Here is a 13,323-nt window from a genome sequence, read left to right as displayed (position 1 = left end):
TTTCCCATTTGATACTTTTAGACACGACCATTTATCATTAATCATTTTAGCTCCCCCATTATTGTATTCATAATATTCCATAATGCTTTTTAGATAATATCGTAAGAGGTCATATAATTTGCACAAACAAAAATTCAAATCTAGACAAAAATGAGGCGTGGTATTTAATCATAATAAAATAAAGATCTCCAATAAGATCACACATTTCTCCTGCACACAAATTAAAATAAATTCAAAAATCTTACAAAAAGTATTTATCTATGTTTTGCATAGTAAACGCAATACTTTAGCTTGGCCATTGTAATATGTTAGATACACACTTGATACATGTAAAACTACAGTGGTCATTATTTTGAATTTACGAATATTGTTCAGCTCCATGATGTATGATGTACAGGCTGAAGCGATAGTAAAATTTGTATATGACGTTGTTAATTAAACGTTTATAACACAAAGAAGCATAACACGAGTTAGAAGATAAACGATATCTGCGAGCCTTTACAATTTAATGTGTACCCTTGCGTCTGCGAGCACATGCTACTTCCGATCACTAAACCTTTCATGGGAGTTCGTATGTCTTTGTATTTTTACTTGTGCCTTCTTGTAAAAACAAGAAGTAGATTTGTTTAAAGACTCTGTGAAACCATACGTGACGATGAAAACATATTCAGTTGAATGAAATGATTCAAGAGAACGTGATTATAAAATTTTAATATGTAAATAAAATTGAACCGTGTGTAGTCATACGTCTGAATGTGCATAATAAAACAAGCGTGTCGATGATATCGAATGTCCTGGTTTAATCGAATGTCCTGGTTAAAACGAATATACGGGTTAAAACGAATATGCTGGTTAAAACGAATATACTGTTAATTATAAGTAAATTCGAATGAGCTTATCAAATCGAATATACTTTGAATACCAATCATACCATTTAGTTTGATGTTTACTTAGAATAAAATCACATCAAAAAATATTCATTTGAAGTTAGATTTAAAAGTTCTTCATCTTGATGGATATTTGAAAATGTAAAGGAATTTTTATATTTAAAAACGCAAAGATATTTTGATGATATCGTAATTTAATAATTTATTTCCATCGATTCGCAAGTTCAAAGCAAGTTCAAGCCTATTAAACGCTGTGTCAAATATGGGTTTTTTCTACCTGATATCACACATTTGTAGTTATTCTCGGGAGAGGTAATCAACAGGAAATTATTTTGTTACCATGACAACAAATTTTAGTTCATAATTATTACTTTTTTAATTGATAAAGTTTATATTCATATTATAAAAATTCTCCCAAAACTTCAATTTATTCTCAATACCGCTGTATTCTCAACGCCGCTTTATTCTCAATGCTGCATGAAAATTACATTTGTTGCTTAGCTTTATTTGTTACTGCATTTTTGTTGGGCTATAAGTTACCCAGACACTGTAATGGTCATATTGCTACTTTCCAGTTCTGTCCTGGTGGAGGAGGACTTCGTTTGTGCCTCTGTATGCTTTTATTCTGACAAAAGCATGCACCTGAGTAGAACCACTGACATTCCGTAAGATAAAAAGATAACTTCCTCACATGAAAAAATTTAAAGTCCCTCACGTGATTCGAAACCCAAAGCGATAACGGGTAAATAACAAGAAGTCAACAATCTAAACCAATATCGTAAACAATATTATTATATACAAAATCATGCTCTCTTAGATATTATAGATATAAATACAGCAAAAAGGGTTGTTTAGAGGATATATTTCCTAAAACAAAGCCTTTATATATTGGATATTTCTGTAAGTTCCATAAATCAATAGCAGCATTAACTGATGTTTGTCACTAGTTGAAGTGTAACAGATAGTTTCTGAAAGCTTTTTGTGGAATATTGCTTGATTTAGGAGATCAAAGTGGTTATTGATAAAAGAGTGGTATATTAATTCAGTTAACACAGCAGTGTCGGGATATTACTGAAGGTAAATTTTGTTTCTGTACATGTCAACGAAAACCACTTATTTTTCATTTCAAGCATTAAATGCCTTTTCTTATAGAAAGGGCACTTTTTAATTCAAAGAGAGCGCTTAAAGACAGGAATTATTACCTTTAGTCAACCAAATATCGAGATATAACTAAAGGTAAACTTTGTTTTTGTAATTGTCAATGAAAATAACTTATTTTTCATTACATTCATTAAATGCCTCTTCTTTATAGAAAACGGCACCTTTTTGAAGTCAAAGGGCGTTTTTAAAGCCATGAATTATTACGTTTAACTTATTTAGTCATACAATTCATCGGGATAAAACTAAAGATAATTTTGTTTTTGTACATGTACTTGTCAATAACATCACTTATTTCATTACATTTATAAAATGTCGCTTCTTAAGAGAAAAGGTCTATTTTTTTAAATTCAAAAAGCGCTTTTAAAGTCCGACATTGTGATGTTATTTAGTAAACAAACTTTATATAGCTTTATATTGCGCAATGATTACTGATAATTATACATATTAATCATGCTGTCGTCTGCGTAAATACATTTAGTTCTCAATTTACGTCATATTTAATACAAAGTATTGTATACTGAAGTTTTTTCTATGATAATTATATGTACACTGGTTGGTTAAGAGGTTAAATGCCGAAGAAAAAACTGAAAATGCTAATTGATTGATGAAATGAAATAAATTATTCTATATCACGAGATAAGCGTTTTCAAATATATCTTTCTTTTAAGTGCAACAGCACTTAAATACTGCAGTCACTATTTTTCGGATACTTGAACAAAAATTTTTCTGTTGGAGGTTCAATCGTTGTATCATAATGACGAAATCCCTTTCATTGAAAGCGGATTGTCCCGAATCCCTTTCACTGTAAGCGGATTATCCCGAATCACAGCATGGCGTATTAATGATAAGAAATCAGTAGGTTAAGAGTTTAATGTTTGTTAACTTGTTATTTACCTATAGTACCATGATTAATACATTTGGAAGTAATGTTGTATGCTATGGTATTAATATATTGAATATTGATATTTTGTTTTTCAAAAGAATGTACATTAAGAGATGTTTAGCTTTCACACTTTCACTCAGGTGCCCGTTCGTGCCTGAAAAAATGCACGGATGGGCACCTGAGGTCTTCCTCCACCAGTAAAGCTGGAACGTCGCCAGATGATCTATACTGTGTCGGTGTGACGTAAAACCCAAATCAAACAAACAAACAAAAGTCACACTTTCACACTATCACACCCTGTTTTTTACATTGATTATACTGTTTCATGGCAGGTTCTGTTACAAAAGCTGCCAGTATGTCCAAATATTTATTGAACTTCTTTCTGGAGATATATGTTGGTATGTAATATATGCCTAATGAGGATAACAAATTGATGATCATTTTTGTACTGTACAAGTGATACACGTTTTATAACGTCGATTTCCATTACATGATCATGACTTTTATATTATCATGGAAATGTATGAATCATTTTATCTTTATATCAAAGTAGGCCTTAGTGATTGTGATGACTTTATGAATTATTTATAAAGACATCGACAGGTTATATGACCAGAAAAAATACTTTTGTTTTCTATACATAACCTGAGCGGCTAGGCAAGAGTATTATATACTTATGTTGATAATGAGTCATATAACTTTTCGTTATATTTACAAGTTATAATTCATTTACATCTGTTTTAGTGTAAAATACATAACAAATGTTCATGTGATACAGATATCAATAAATATTTAATTTACAGAACTTTGAAATTCTTAATCGACTGAAATGTTTGTTTGTTTGCGTTTCACTCAAATCACAATTCTTGGTATATGATTTTGTTTACTTAAATTGTAAAATTTTGAACAAAACGCCAAATTGTATTTGCGGCATCAAAAATTATAAATAAAAACTGTCTTTTCTAAAAAAAATATTTTCTGACTCGCTCGTTTACTTTTTTTACTTTGGCGGATCACAATTCCTATTTTCCTTCAGAACTTTTGTGGTAAGATGGTTAGTGTAAAACCTGAATTTCCTCAAGATATTCTTTTATCATAATTATTTTCTTGCCTTAGAATTAAATTGTTCTAACTATTAATTTATATCTGGACAAAGCTCTCGTTATTTCCTTGTATTCTACACATTTTCATTTCATATCACGAATGACATTTAGCAACTGACATTTATAGCTAATTTGACCAGATTTGGTTTATTAGCATAACGTGCTTTGACATGGTAATAGGAGAAATAATCAATGGGTAAAGGTTTGTTACCAGAGCGTTTTTTCGATGTTGAAGCAAAATATGACCACTTCATATCACCATTCAGACACGTTGCATAAGAAAAGCTGACATATCATTGAACTCTGTCTATTTAGAACAAAGTATGGTTATTAAATGAAAATATAAGAAGAAAAAGGAAACAAACATATTGCAAGGGTTGTTCTTGGGGTAATTGTCATCATTATATTTATATGGACAGTGAATGCATATGAGGTTGCAATATCATATTTCATACTTATGGCACACAAATAGTAATTACCACGTTTACCGCGTTCTTCGAATTTCGTGCTGATCGAAAATATGCTAATTTGCATACGTAGCACATCTTTTAAAAAACATGACAAATTAACCTAAATGTTATTGTAAAAAATCTTTGTCATGAACTTTGATAGACATGTTTGTAAAGTAAGGATGCATCAGTTTAAACCAAAGTAGAATACAATATTTTAGTAATTATTTGTCCTTATAACAATTTCCTAACAAAGAAAGTTCTTTTATATTGTGTATGCCATTTATTGACATATATATTCAAAGGCATGACTTTATATACAAAATGTAGAAAACAATTCATACTTATAATAGCTTAATGACGGCTTTTTATTACTTTTTTATTGTATTCTTCTACCCATTAATGTGGTGAGGATTATTTAAAAAAATACAAAAAAAACACGAATTCATTGGCATGCTGTTTTCAAATAACGAACTTTTTTATTACATGTGTGGTCGGTAATCTCATTTTACATAAATTAATGATATTTAGCACGGCTGTTGCTTTGTGGGTTTTTCATGCCGTATTTTTGTCACGGATCGTATGACAGTGTTGATATAGCTGCCTGAAACATAACTAATGAATCAATTATAATAAATTAAAAGAACATAATTTTATGTGAATATGATACCGCTTGATACCGCTTGCAAGAAATTTGAAACTGGTATAATGAATTTGTGATGTACATTAAACTGTTACACAAAGGTGACATGTGCATTTCTTAATCACCTCTCGGGAAGGAGGTATAACCTAATGGCAACGACATAATATCTCTTGTAGACGAGATATTATGTCGTGGGAACCAGATATTACATTGTGGGTTTGAGATAAGTAACGAAGTGCGCATGTCACATCTATGCACCCGTTATATTAGATTGAAGAGCATGTTCATTATCAGCAGTAAAGATTTTCAAAAGTTACATTATGCCGCGTGCTTACGGTTTCTTGCTTACACAACCATTACCACATGGCGGTGTTAAGCGTGCAAACAACTTTTGATACACGTACATATAAAGCGTATAGTTTATAGTACTGCACATTTGCCTTCTTCGTTTAAATGTAAGGATTCATAAATTAGCAGCCGTATGATGTCAAATATTTGATATTAAAATCACAATTGTCCTTTGAAATCCGACGTTACAAACGTGCAGCATTATAAAATTTCACATTGTTTGGCACAGGGCTAAACTGGTTTAACGTGCTGTAACGATATGACGGGCAAACAATTCACGAAACCTAATAGCTCGAGATATTGCATTATTTGAAAATATGTTGTTTTTTACAAAAATAACAATAAAATATATTTTGTATGTGTGTGATACAAATGTTAACTTTTTCTTATTTTGGTTATTTGTATGCTAATTAAACATGCAATTTGAGGCCGACTGTCAACAAAAGTGTTTGTTTTGCGTTTATGCAGATAAAAACGAATAAAAAGATTATGTTTTTATTATATTTCAAGTACAGAAACATATGTCATCAGTTTATATCATCTATACAGATAGTGCGTCCTGTATTCAGACCTTATCGTCGTTTAGACAATCCTGATAAAAAAATAAGTTCTTGTTTCATACAGATATGATTAAATGTCTGCAATTTTCCAATTTTCTCATTAATTTTGCTAGTGCAATTTCCTTCTATCATTGTATTTGTCAATTGATTTTTTACAATAACCATTTTTCCAAGATCCAATTTAGATCCAATTAAGATGAATAACATACATCTGCCATTTGATATGAAGGTTGTACATGTATCATTTGATATGATGGTTCTATATACTAGATTAAAACCAATTAAAGTGTATCACTCAATCTATAAATCAATTTTTGTTGATTCAATAAAAATTATTCCAAATAAATGAAACCTATTCAAAGTTCCAAGACTAATAACTGCTGTTTAATGATTTACCTGTTATATGCTATAAATGACTGATTTTGCAGTTTTAAAAACTTTTTTTCTACTGCGTTACTACCGCAGTAATGACTATTTTTGCATGTTTTGACCTTTATTTAGTATTTTACGTTGATTGTGTACAATGTGTAAATTACTCTCTTTGTTTATTTGACAATATTTTACTTTTCAATACATTTTCAAAATTTTCATGAATAATACCATAAATCTGGAGGCACGCTGCTTTAATCATATCACAGATATGATTCTTAGTTTTCTTGTGAGATATGCATGAGAATATGGTCTATTTAAGATAAATGATCTTCGTAGTTTCTGTGACTGTTAAGTCTGATTATTAACTTTTTCAAAAAGTCAGGGATCTTGAGGTGGCAATGTGCTGACGGTTTATATAGAATCTATATACTAAGCGGGCCATCCCATGAAAATTCAAAATATGATTATGTAAAGTGTTTTTTGTACTTTGTTTCTTTTTTCCATTACTTGATTATTTGCAACCTCACAATAAACGTATTAGTCAAGTTTGTGTATCAAAAAAGAAATAAAAAAATAATACAAATAAACGAAACTGCGTCGCGGACGGTGTCATATTAATATTATAAATACCGTCTTCTTTTCGTCACGGGTATGACAAAAATAGAAGGAACATATTGATTATACACTTTAAATGTCTTAAGGAATCTCCCGTGTAGCCGGATACTCGATCAGAAGAATGACCTAGTAATCGAGTACTGGAATCGGGTCTCGTGTCCACTCCTACAAAGAACATGTCCTTTAGATAGTTACGTATCAATAACGTCAATCAAATGCAGATTTGTTTAAATAGCCGTAAATGGGTTTGTTGATTTGTTACTAGAATAACGTCAATATCATTAAAGACTTTAGCTAATCTCTTTGTGAGTGTGCCCGTTCAAAGGCATTGTTATTTTCCCAGAAAATACAAAAAAAGATTCTTTTGGAATGTTTCTGATGGCTGATGACGATTTTCATTTAAGGATCTGACGCAGAAAATTTCCTCTGAGAGACTATTAGTACTTGTTACAGTTTTCAGAACAAAACATTCAATTGTTTATGACAGGTCTAAAATATCAGAGTGTATAATAAACAATGGCATTTTGAATAGTGTGTAAGAATTGCTTTTAACGCTTTAGCTATGTTGTTATTTTTTCGTATTGGATTAAATTTAGTAATGTTCAACCTTATCGTGCTAGAAACATTTGGTCACGTGATTTCAGGTTATAAATATTAATCACATGTCAGCATACTTAGATTCTCACTTTAATCAGCTAATCTTTACTGTCTTGATGTTTACATTTTTGCTTGCTCGATTGTAAATTTGAATCCAGCTGAACGAGGTCCTGATAACATTTTTGTTCTGATCTAGACAGTTATTTTACCAGACCATACAATGATATATGGTGGTTGTTAACATAGTGACAATTTTGTCGTGCTTTCGCTTCGCGGGCTCCAGGCAAAAACACGAAAATACAACAAAGTGATCGGCTCCAGGCGAAACCGCGAAAATACGACAAAATGATCACATTGTCATATTTTCGTGATTCCGAATGGCGCCCCACGAAGCAAACATACAGCATGGCACCATATATAATAGCACTTTGAAATGCTCATTCTAGGTGATGTTTGTTTAGTTCTCTACACGTTTGTTACACGTGTAGCCCATGAAATGTTGATCTTAGTTTCCTAACTAACCATTTAGACATAACCATTGATATAGGATCTATAAAAATAATAGTAGTACAGTCGAACTTCGTTCGCTCGAACTCGGAGGGCCTGTGCAAATTTGTTGGGGAGATCGGTAGTTCGAGCCAACCGAGGTTGAACTATTATTACGTTGATCATATGACTAAAGGTTTTCCTAGCTTACACCGGTCGAATGATAAATGCATCAATATAATTGTTTGTTAGTATATCTGTTTGTCGAATATTTCATATTCAGAATTATTATCCCAATGTTTTAATTAAGTATTAACGGTACGCTGTGTTCATCTATATTCATGCATATTGAAATTGGTTGAGTTCGATTGGGCAATCACACTAAACTTGTTATACACTGTTCAAATTATAATTATATGTTAATAATTGGATGAATTAAATTTTAAAAAATAAATTAATGAAATATTTATTAAAACATTTACAGCAGCGTCTATTTGTAGCCATTTACTAAAATAAACATGTATTTCCTAAATCAAAATTCCATATCATGGTTTTATATGTGTGCATTTACAATTCCATATCGAGAAATAGTTATTCAAAAACAATATAAGAAACATATTGTTTTTTTGTCAAGATTTTATACCAATAAAAAGGCCATTAATATTTTAATATGGAATACCATTCCATTAAATTTTGCTTGAATTGGCCACTCAGACAGTATTGTACTCTATTTTATTCCCTCATTTTAAATGTGATTTTCATATATTTTTCTGGTCCTTCGGGATCATTGATGCTAGGGGGCGTGAGGGATGTTGCACTTATTCATTATCCCTCATGTACAGACTCAATCAAACCGAGTCTGCAATTTTCATGTAATTTTGTTGTGATTATTGCTTCCCAGGGATCACTTTGTTTCCAGATTTTTTTACGTTGACGTGTTGCGTCCGTAAAATAACACCCGATCATTACTTTTGTCAAGTTATGTCGTTTATGTTTTTATTAAATCCATTTTGATTGATTTAATCAAACAATAAAATGATTTTCTACGAAATCAATCGACGTGATAATATCAAAAGCATTTCATTCGATAATTACCATCATTCTCTATCTTTTGTAACATTTGATTTTCATTTTCAAATTGCATCCTGATATATTTCTTTTCTAATGTAGTTTATAGAGAGGGAAAGCATTAAATATTCTTTGACGATAAATGACCATAAAATACAGCTATAGCGACGTACTGTTGAATCTAGTTATAGCTCGGAAATTAATATTGATTTGCTAATACAGCTTTAATTATTTTTCTGATACAAGCAATGTTTTCATCTTCTTTTTTTTATGAATTTGCAAAAGTTGAGGTTTGAATTACCATTAAGTGACAGGAATGCAATAATTCCATAAAACTTTAAAGGGACCAATTAGTTTTGTACTTCTTCTTTTATTATTATTATTATTATTATTATTATTATTATTAATAATATTATTATTATTATTACTGCTACTGCTACCACTACCACCACCACCACCACCACTACTACTTTCTACTACTACTACTATTCACGTGTATGCATTGCTTGTTTTTAAGCAATATTTCATACTTCTTTATTTTTAAATAAATACTTTGTTTCTCTATGTTTAAAGTGAAACTAGATTCTGTTTTATAAAGTTTTTTTTAACAATTTGACATTAATTTCCCAGCTATAATTGAAAAGTTAGCAATTTGAAAGAATATATATGGTAATGTGAAAGTGTTTCATTAATACTCTCTGATATACGCTGAATCTCAGACATCACAAAATCAGACTTAATATTTTCAACTGGAGGTGTGTTCGAAATAAGTGAATTGTAACAGTCGTCTTAACGGAATTGAAAATGTCAGGAAAACATATTCTCAGATGACTTACGACACTTTGTAAAGATATTAAACTTTTAATTTGATTGTGTTGTCTTGTAGTTTCTAGTCATTATTAGTTGATTCTCTGCTCTGTGTTTCATCTGACATTTCTACAATTGATCTAGCACAAACCCCTATATAAAACTTAATGGGAAAGACGGCTTACTGACATTTAAATAATTATACAGAATGATAAAACTATACAGGTCTGGTAATTAGAAACTGTGTGAAGGGAGACAACTTATTTATAACGTTTTTCATTATAAGCAGGAGAAAATGATACCCACCAAATAGGCGGAATTCTTGACATCTGTTTTGCTGATGTATTATCATCATTAACAAAAATGATAGTAAAGTTATTGTCAGAGTATACAAAAGAATCTTTTGATTCAGAAATAAATCAAGGTTTTTGAAAAGTTTCGGACAAATTAAGCATGTACAGTAAGTAGAGTATAGATGTATCAATTGTATGAAATATTCATCTTTTTCAGAATGCTAATGTGACTGTGAATTAACAATGACTGACGAGAAGAAATACAAAGAATCGCCCAGGAAATTATCTCATTTACAAGTGTCTCGAAAACTAAGCCGAGGAGCAGACGACTCTTTTGATGCTGATGACTATGCTAATGAGTATTATAATTATCAAGACAGACGAAGTTCTAGCCAATCAATATCGAGATTTAATTCCTGTCCTCAACTCCTTGATCAGGATCCAGAAACGCGTCCTGAATCATATGAGCAGACGACTGATGATATAAACACAGGTTTAAGTGCTCCTTATCTAGAACGACAATGTGTTTTCGTTCAAGGCCCATCGCCTGTGTTACAGAGGAAGTTATATGTAGAAAATGGACAAATTTCGGATACACCAACACCGCCGTCTACTCCAAAAAGTCGACGAAGCGCGTTCTCTTCTCGTGAATCGTTGTTGTCGTCACCCGACAAAACATTTACGTCACCATTTACGTCCCCAAGACTTCTACTTAGAAAACAATTAATTCAAAGTGCTTTAAGTAGAGATTCGTCTATCGATAGCCTTACGGAGAAGTCTACCAGTGAAACTGCCAAAAAAGTTCCGCTAAGTGTTGAAAATCTGAATAAGTTTGATGAAATCAAATCAAAGGATGAGTCTCTTAAAAGTTCAAAAGAGGATGTGGGTAAAATACATCATAAAGTTCGTGGACGGAGGAGCATTCAACCGGAAGTTACTGAAACAGTAAATAAATGTGAAAACTGGTTACAAACATTACAAATTGTGCAGACAGACAGAATCAAATCCAGAAGTAATATACAACTTCCGCCAATATGAAAGTTTATTTTAAGATTTATATATTTAGGTGCTCAAGTCATTTGCCAGTATTACCATGATACAAACTGAATTTTTGGTCACGTGATTAATATGATAGCTTTGTTTGATTGGTCAGTCCTACTAGTTCTTAAATTTATTAAATCAAAAATTGAAAAAGAAGCATTATAAAAGGCCTACATCAATTTTGTGTTACATTAAAATTGTATTTTTTTAATATCTCGAAAGCTTATGTCAGAGAGAATTAACAAGCAACATTTCATGATATGGTTAAGTCTATGTTGGTCTTTTGTATAGTATTTTTGTTACATATATTATATAAATATTGAGCTCATTTAGTACAAAATAATTTGCTACTTCAAATGTTAAAGAATCATAATCAAAATCAGATGGACTACAAATCTGATAAACAACATTTCAAACATCTCTGTAATAAAACTTATTAAACACAGCTTTATTCATGATACATGTAGATACGTATACACGTATTTTCCCTGTGTTCCATATCTGCTTGTGTCAAACATATACATGTAATTTACCAGTAGTTTTGACCTACTTTTTCGTCAAATTAGAATACATTGATTTGAAAATGTCTGACAGTCTGCTTCGCATAAACTGTCCTCATTAGCATGTAATTAACCACTCGTTAATGTTGGTCAACCAACAAGTCGCATGTACTTACTAGGCGCTTATAACAAATTGCTACAGTCAGTTTACGTCACTCTTTTAGAGTTGTTTGAATCGCCCTTTTTTCTTTGGAACCAATGACATTTGGGAAAAGTGATTAAAAAGACTTTCTGATAATCGTTTAAACACTTTAAAAAAGACAGTGATGTATTAGAATATTTTATTACAACTGCGAGAATTATTGAATTATTTTGGGCATTCCATTTTTGACTCTTGGCGCCACGGTTCATTCTCTTACATATGTATATATGAAGACAATAGTTCAAAGGTCTGTATTATTCTACTGCTTTAAAGTGGATTTGTCTATAATGAGTACATTTTCTATAAGAAATTCATATAATTGATAAAACAATAGAAAAGAATCTTTGGATATTCTCATAAAAATATTGCTTGAAAAAGAAATGTTGATAATGTTTTTGGTGGTTTATTGTGAACATTTATATGATTATTAACAATATTTTGTTCTAGAACATTTTATTATCATTTCTGCTATAAAACATCTTATCATGCATCTTACACTTGCATCCATTTAAACCATTATTTCTGGTCCTTCGTGATAATTGATTCCAACACTTAAGTGTTGAAAATTGAATACCGCTCTCAGTCGGTGCTAGGGGGCGAAAAGGATGTTGCACTTTTTCATTATCCCTCAACCGAGGTTGCAATTTCGTGTAATTTTGTTGTTTGCCTGTTTACATTGACGATATTATTGTTTTGGCATTCCTCACAAACTTTGTACAAAACATGAACTGTTATTTTGTGACTCATTTTTTCTACAGCTATATATTAGATATATCTAGAAAAAATTGCAGACACAATAATTTTGTTACTTTTCGAATGACATACGGTCTGCTGTTCAACTATACGCCATATCAAGTAACAATAAAAATCCAAAATAGAAATTGATTGAACGAAATATTATTTATTGTCTGCATGAAATCAAAATTTGTAATGTTGCTAAGGCAATATTAAGTTTACTATTCTTAGAGCAATATCTTGTATGTGTTTTAAATGATTTTTTTTCCTTATTGATTTAATGATTTTTCGATACCTATAAGGGTCGAGTCATATGGATACTTTCCAGCTTTACTGGTGAAGAACACCTAAGGTGCGCCTCAGTGCATTATTTCAGGCACGAGCAGGCACTGACCTTCCGACAGCTAGCTAGATATATCCAGTCAAAACTCACTCGAGAGATTTAAACCAACAGGGATTCGGGGCGAGAAAACCACTAATTGTAAGGTCACTTCTAGATACTTAGACAATCCTATCTTTGAGTCTAATTTTCACCCATTTCTTACTCGGCGGATGTGGTGCCGTTATATGTCG

The 13,323-nt window shown here is 31.3% G+C and overlaps 1 protein-coding gene across 7 annotated transcripts in view; it reads left to right on the top strand.

Moving 5' to 3' along the window:
* Positions 1-11,758, top strand: part of LOC132723672 (uncharacterized) — a 54,427-nt gene extending 42,669 nt beyond the window's left edge. For 5 of the 7 annotated variants that reach the window (XM_060708433.1, XM_060708438.1, XM_060708435.1 and 2 more), the window contains exon 2: positions 10,490-11,758. In XM_060708433.1, the coding sequence (XP_060564416.1) occupies positions 10,516-11,310 (795 nt within the window). In that variant the 5' untranslated portion in view covers positions 10,490-10,515 and the 3' untranslated portion in view covers positions 11,311-11,758. Of the gene's footprint in view, positions 1-1,720; positions 1,965-1,997; positions 2,124-10,489 lie in introns of those variants that run through there. The other 2 variants (XM_060708432.1, XM_060708436.1) reach the window with 2 other exon arrangements.
* Positions 11,759-13,323: the final 1,565 nt, after the last annotated feature.

This window comes from Ruditapes philippinarum, unplaced genomic scaffold (genome assembly GCF_026571515.1).
Source record: "Ruditapes philippinarum isolate M1 unplaced genomic scaffold, ASM2657151v2 ctg3705_1_1_1_1, whole genome shotgun sequence".
In the NCBI taxonomy this organism is placed as follows: Eukaryota; Metazoa; Mollusca; class Bivalvia; order Venerida; family Veneridae; genus Ruditapes; species Ruditapes philippinarum.
This window is presented reverse-complemented; position numbering and strand designations above follow the sequence as displayed.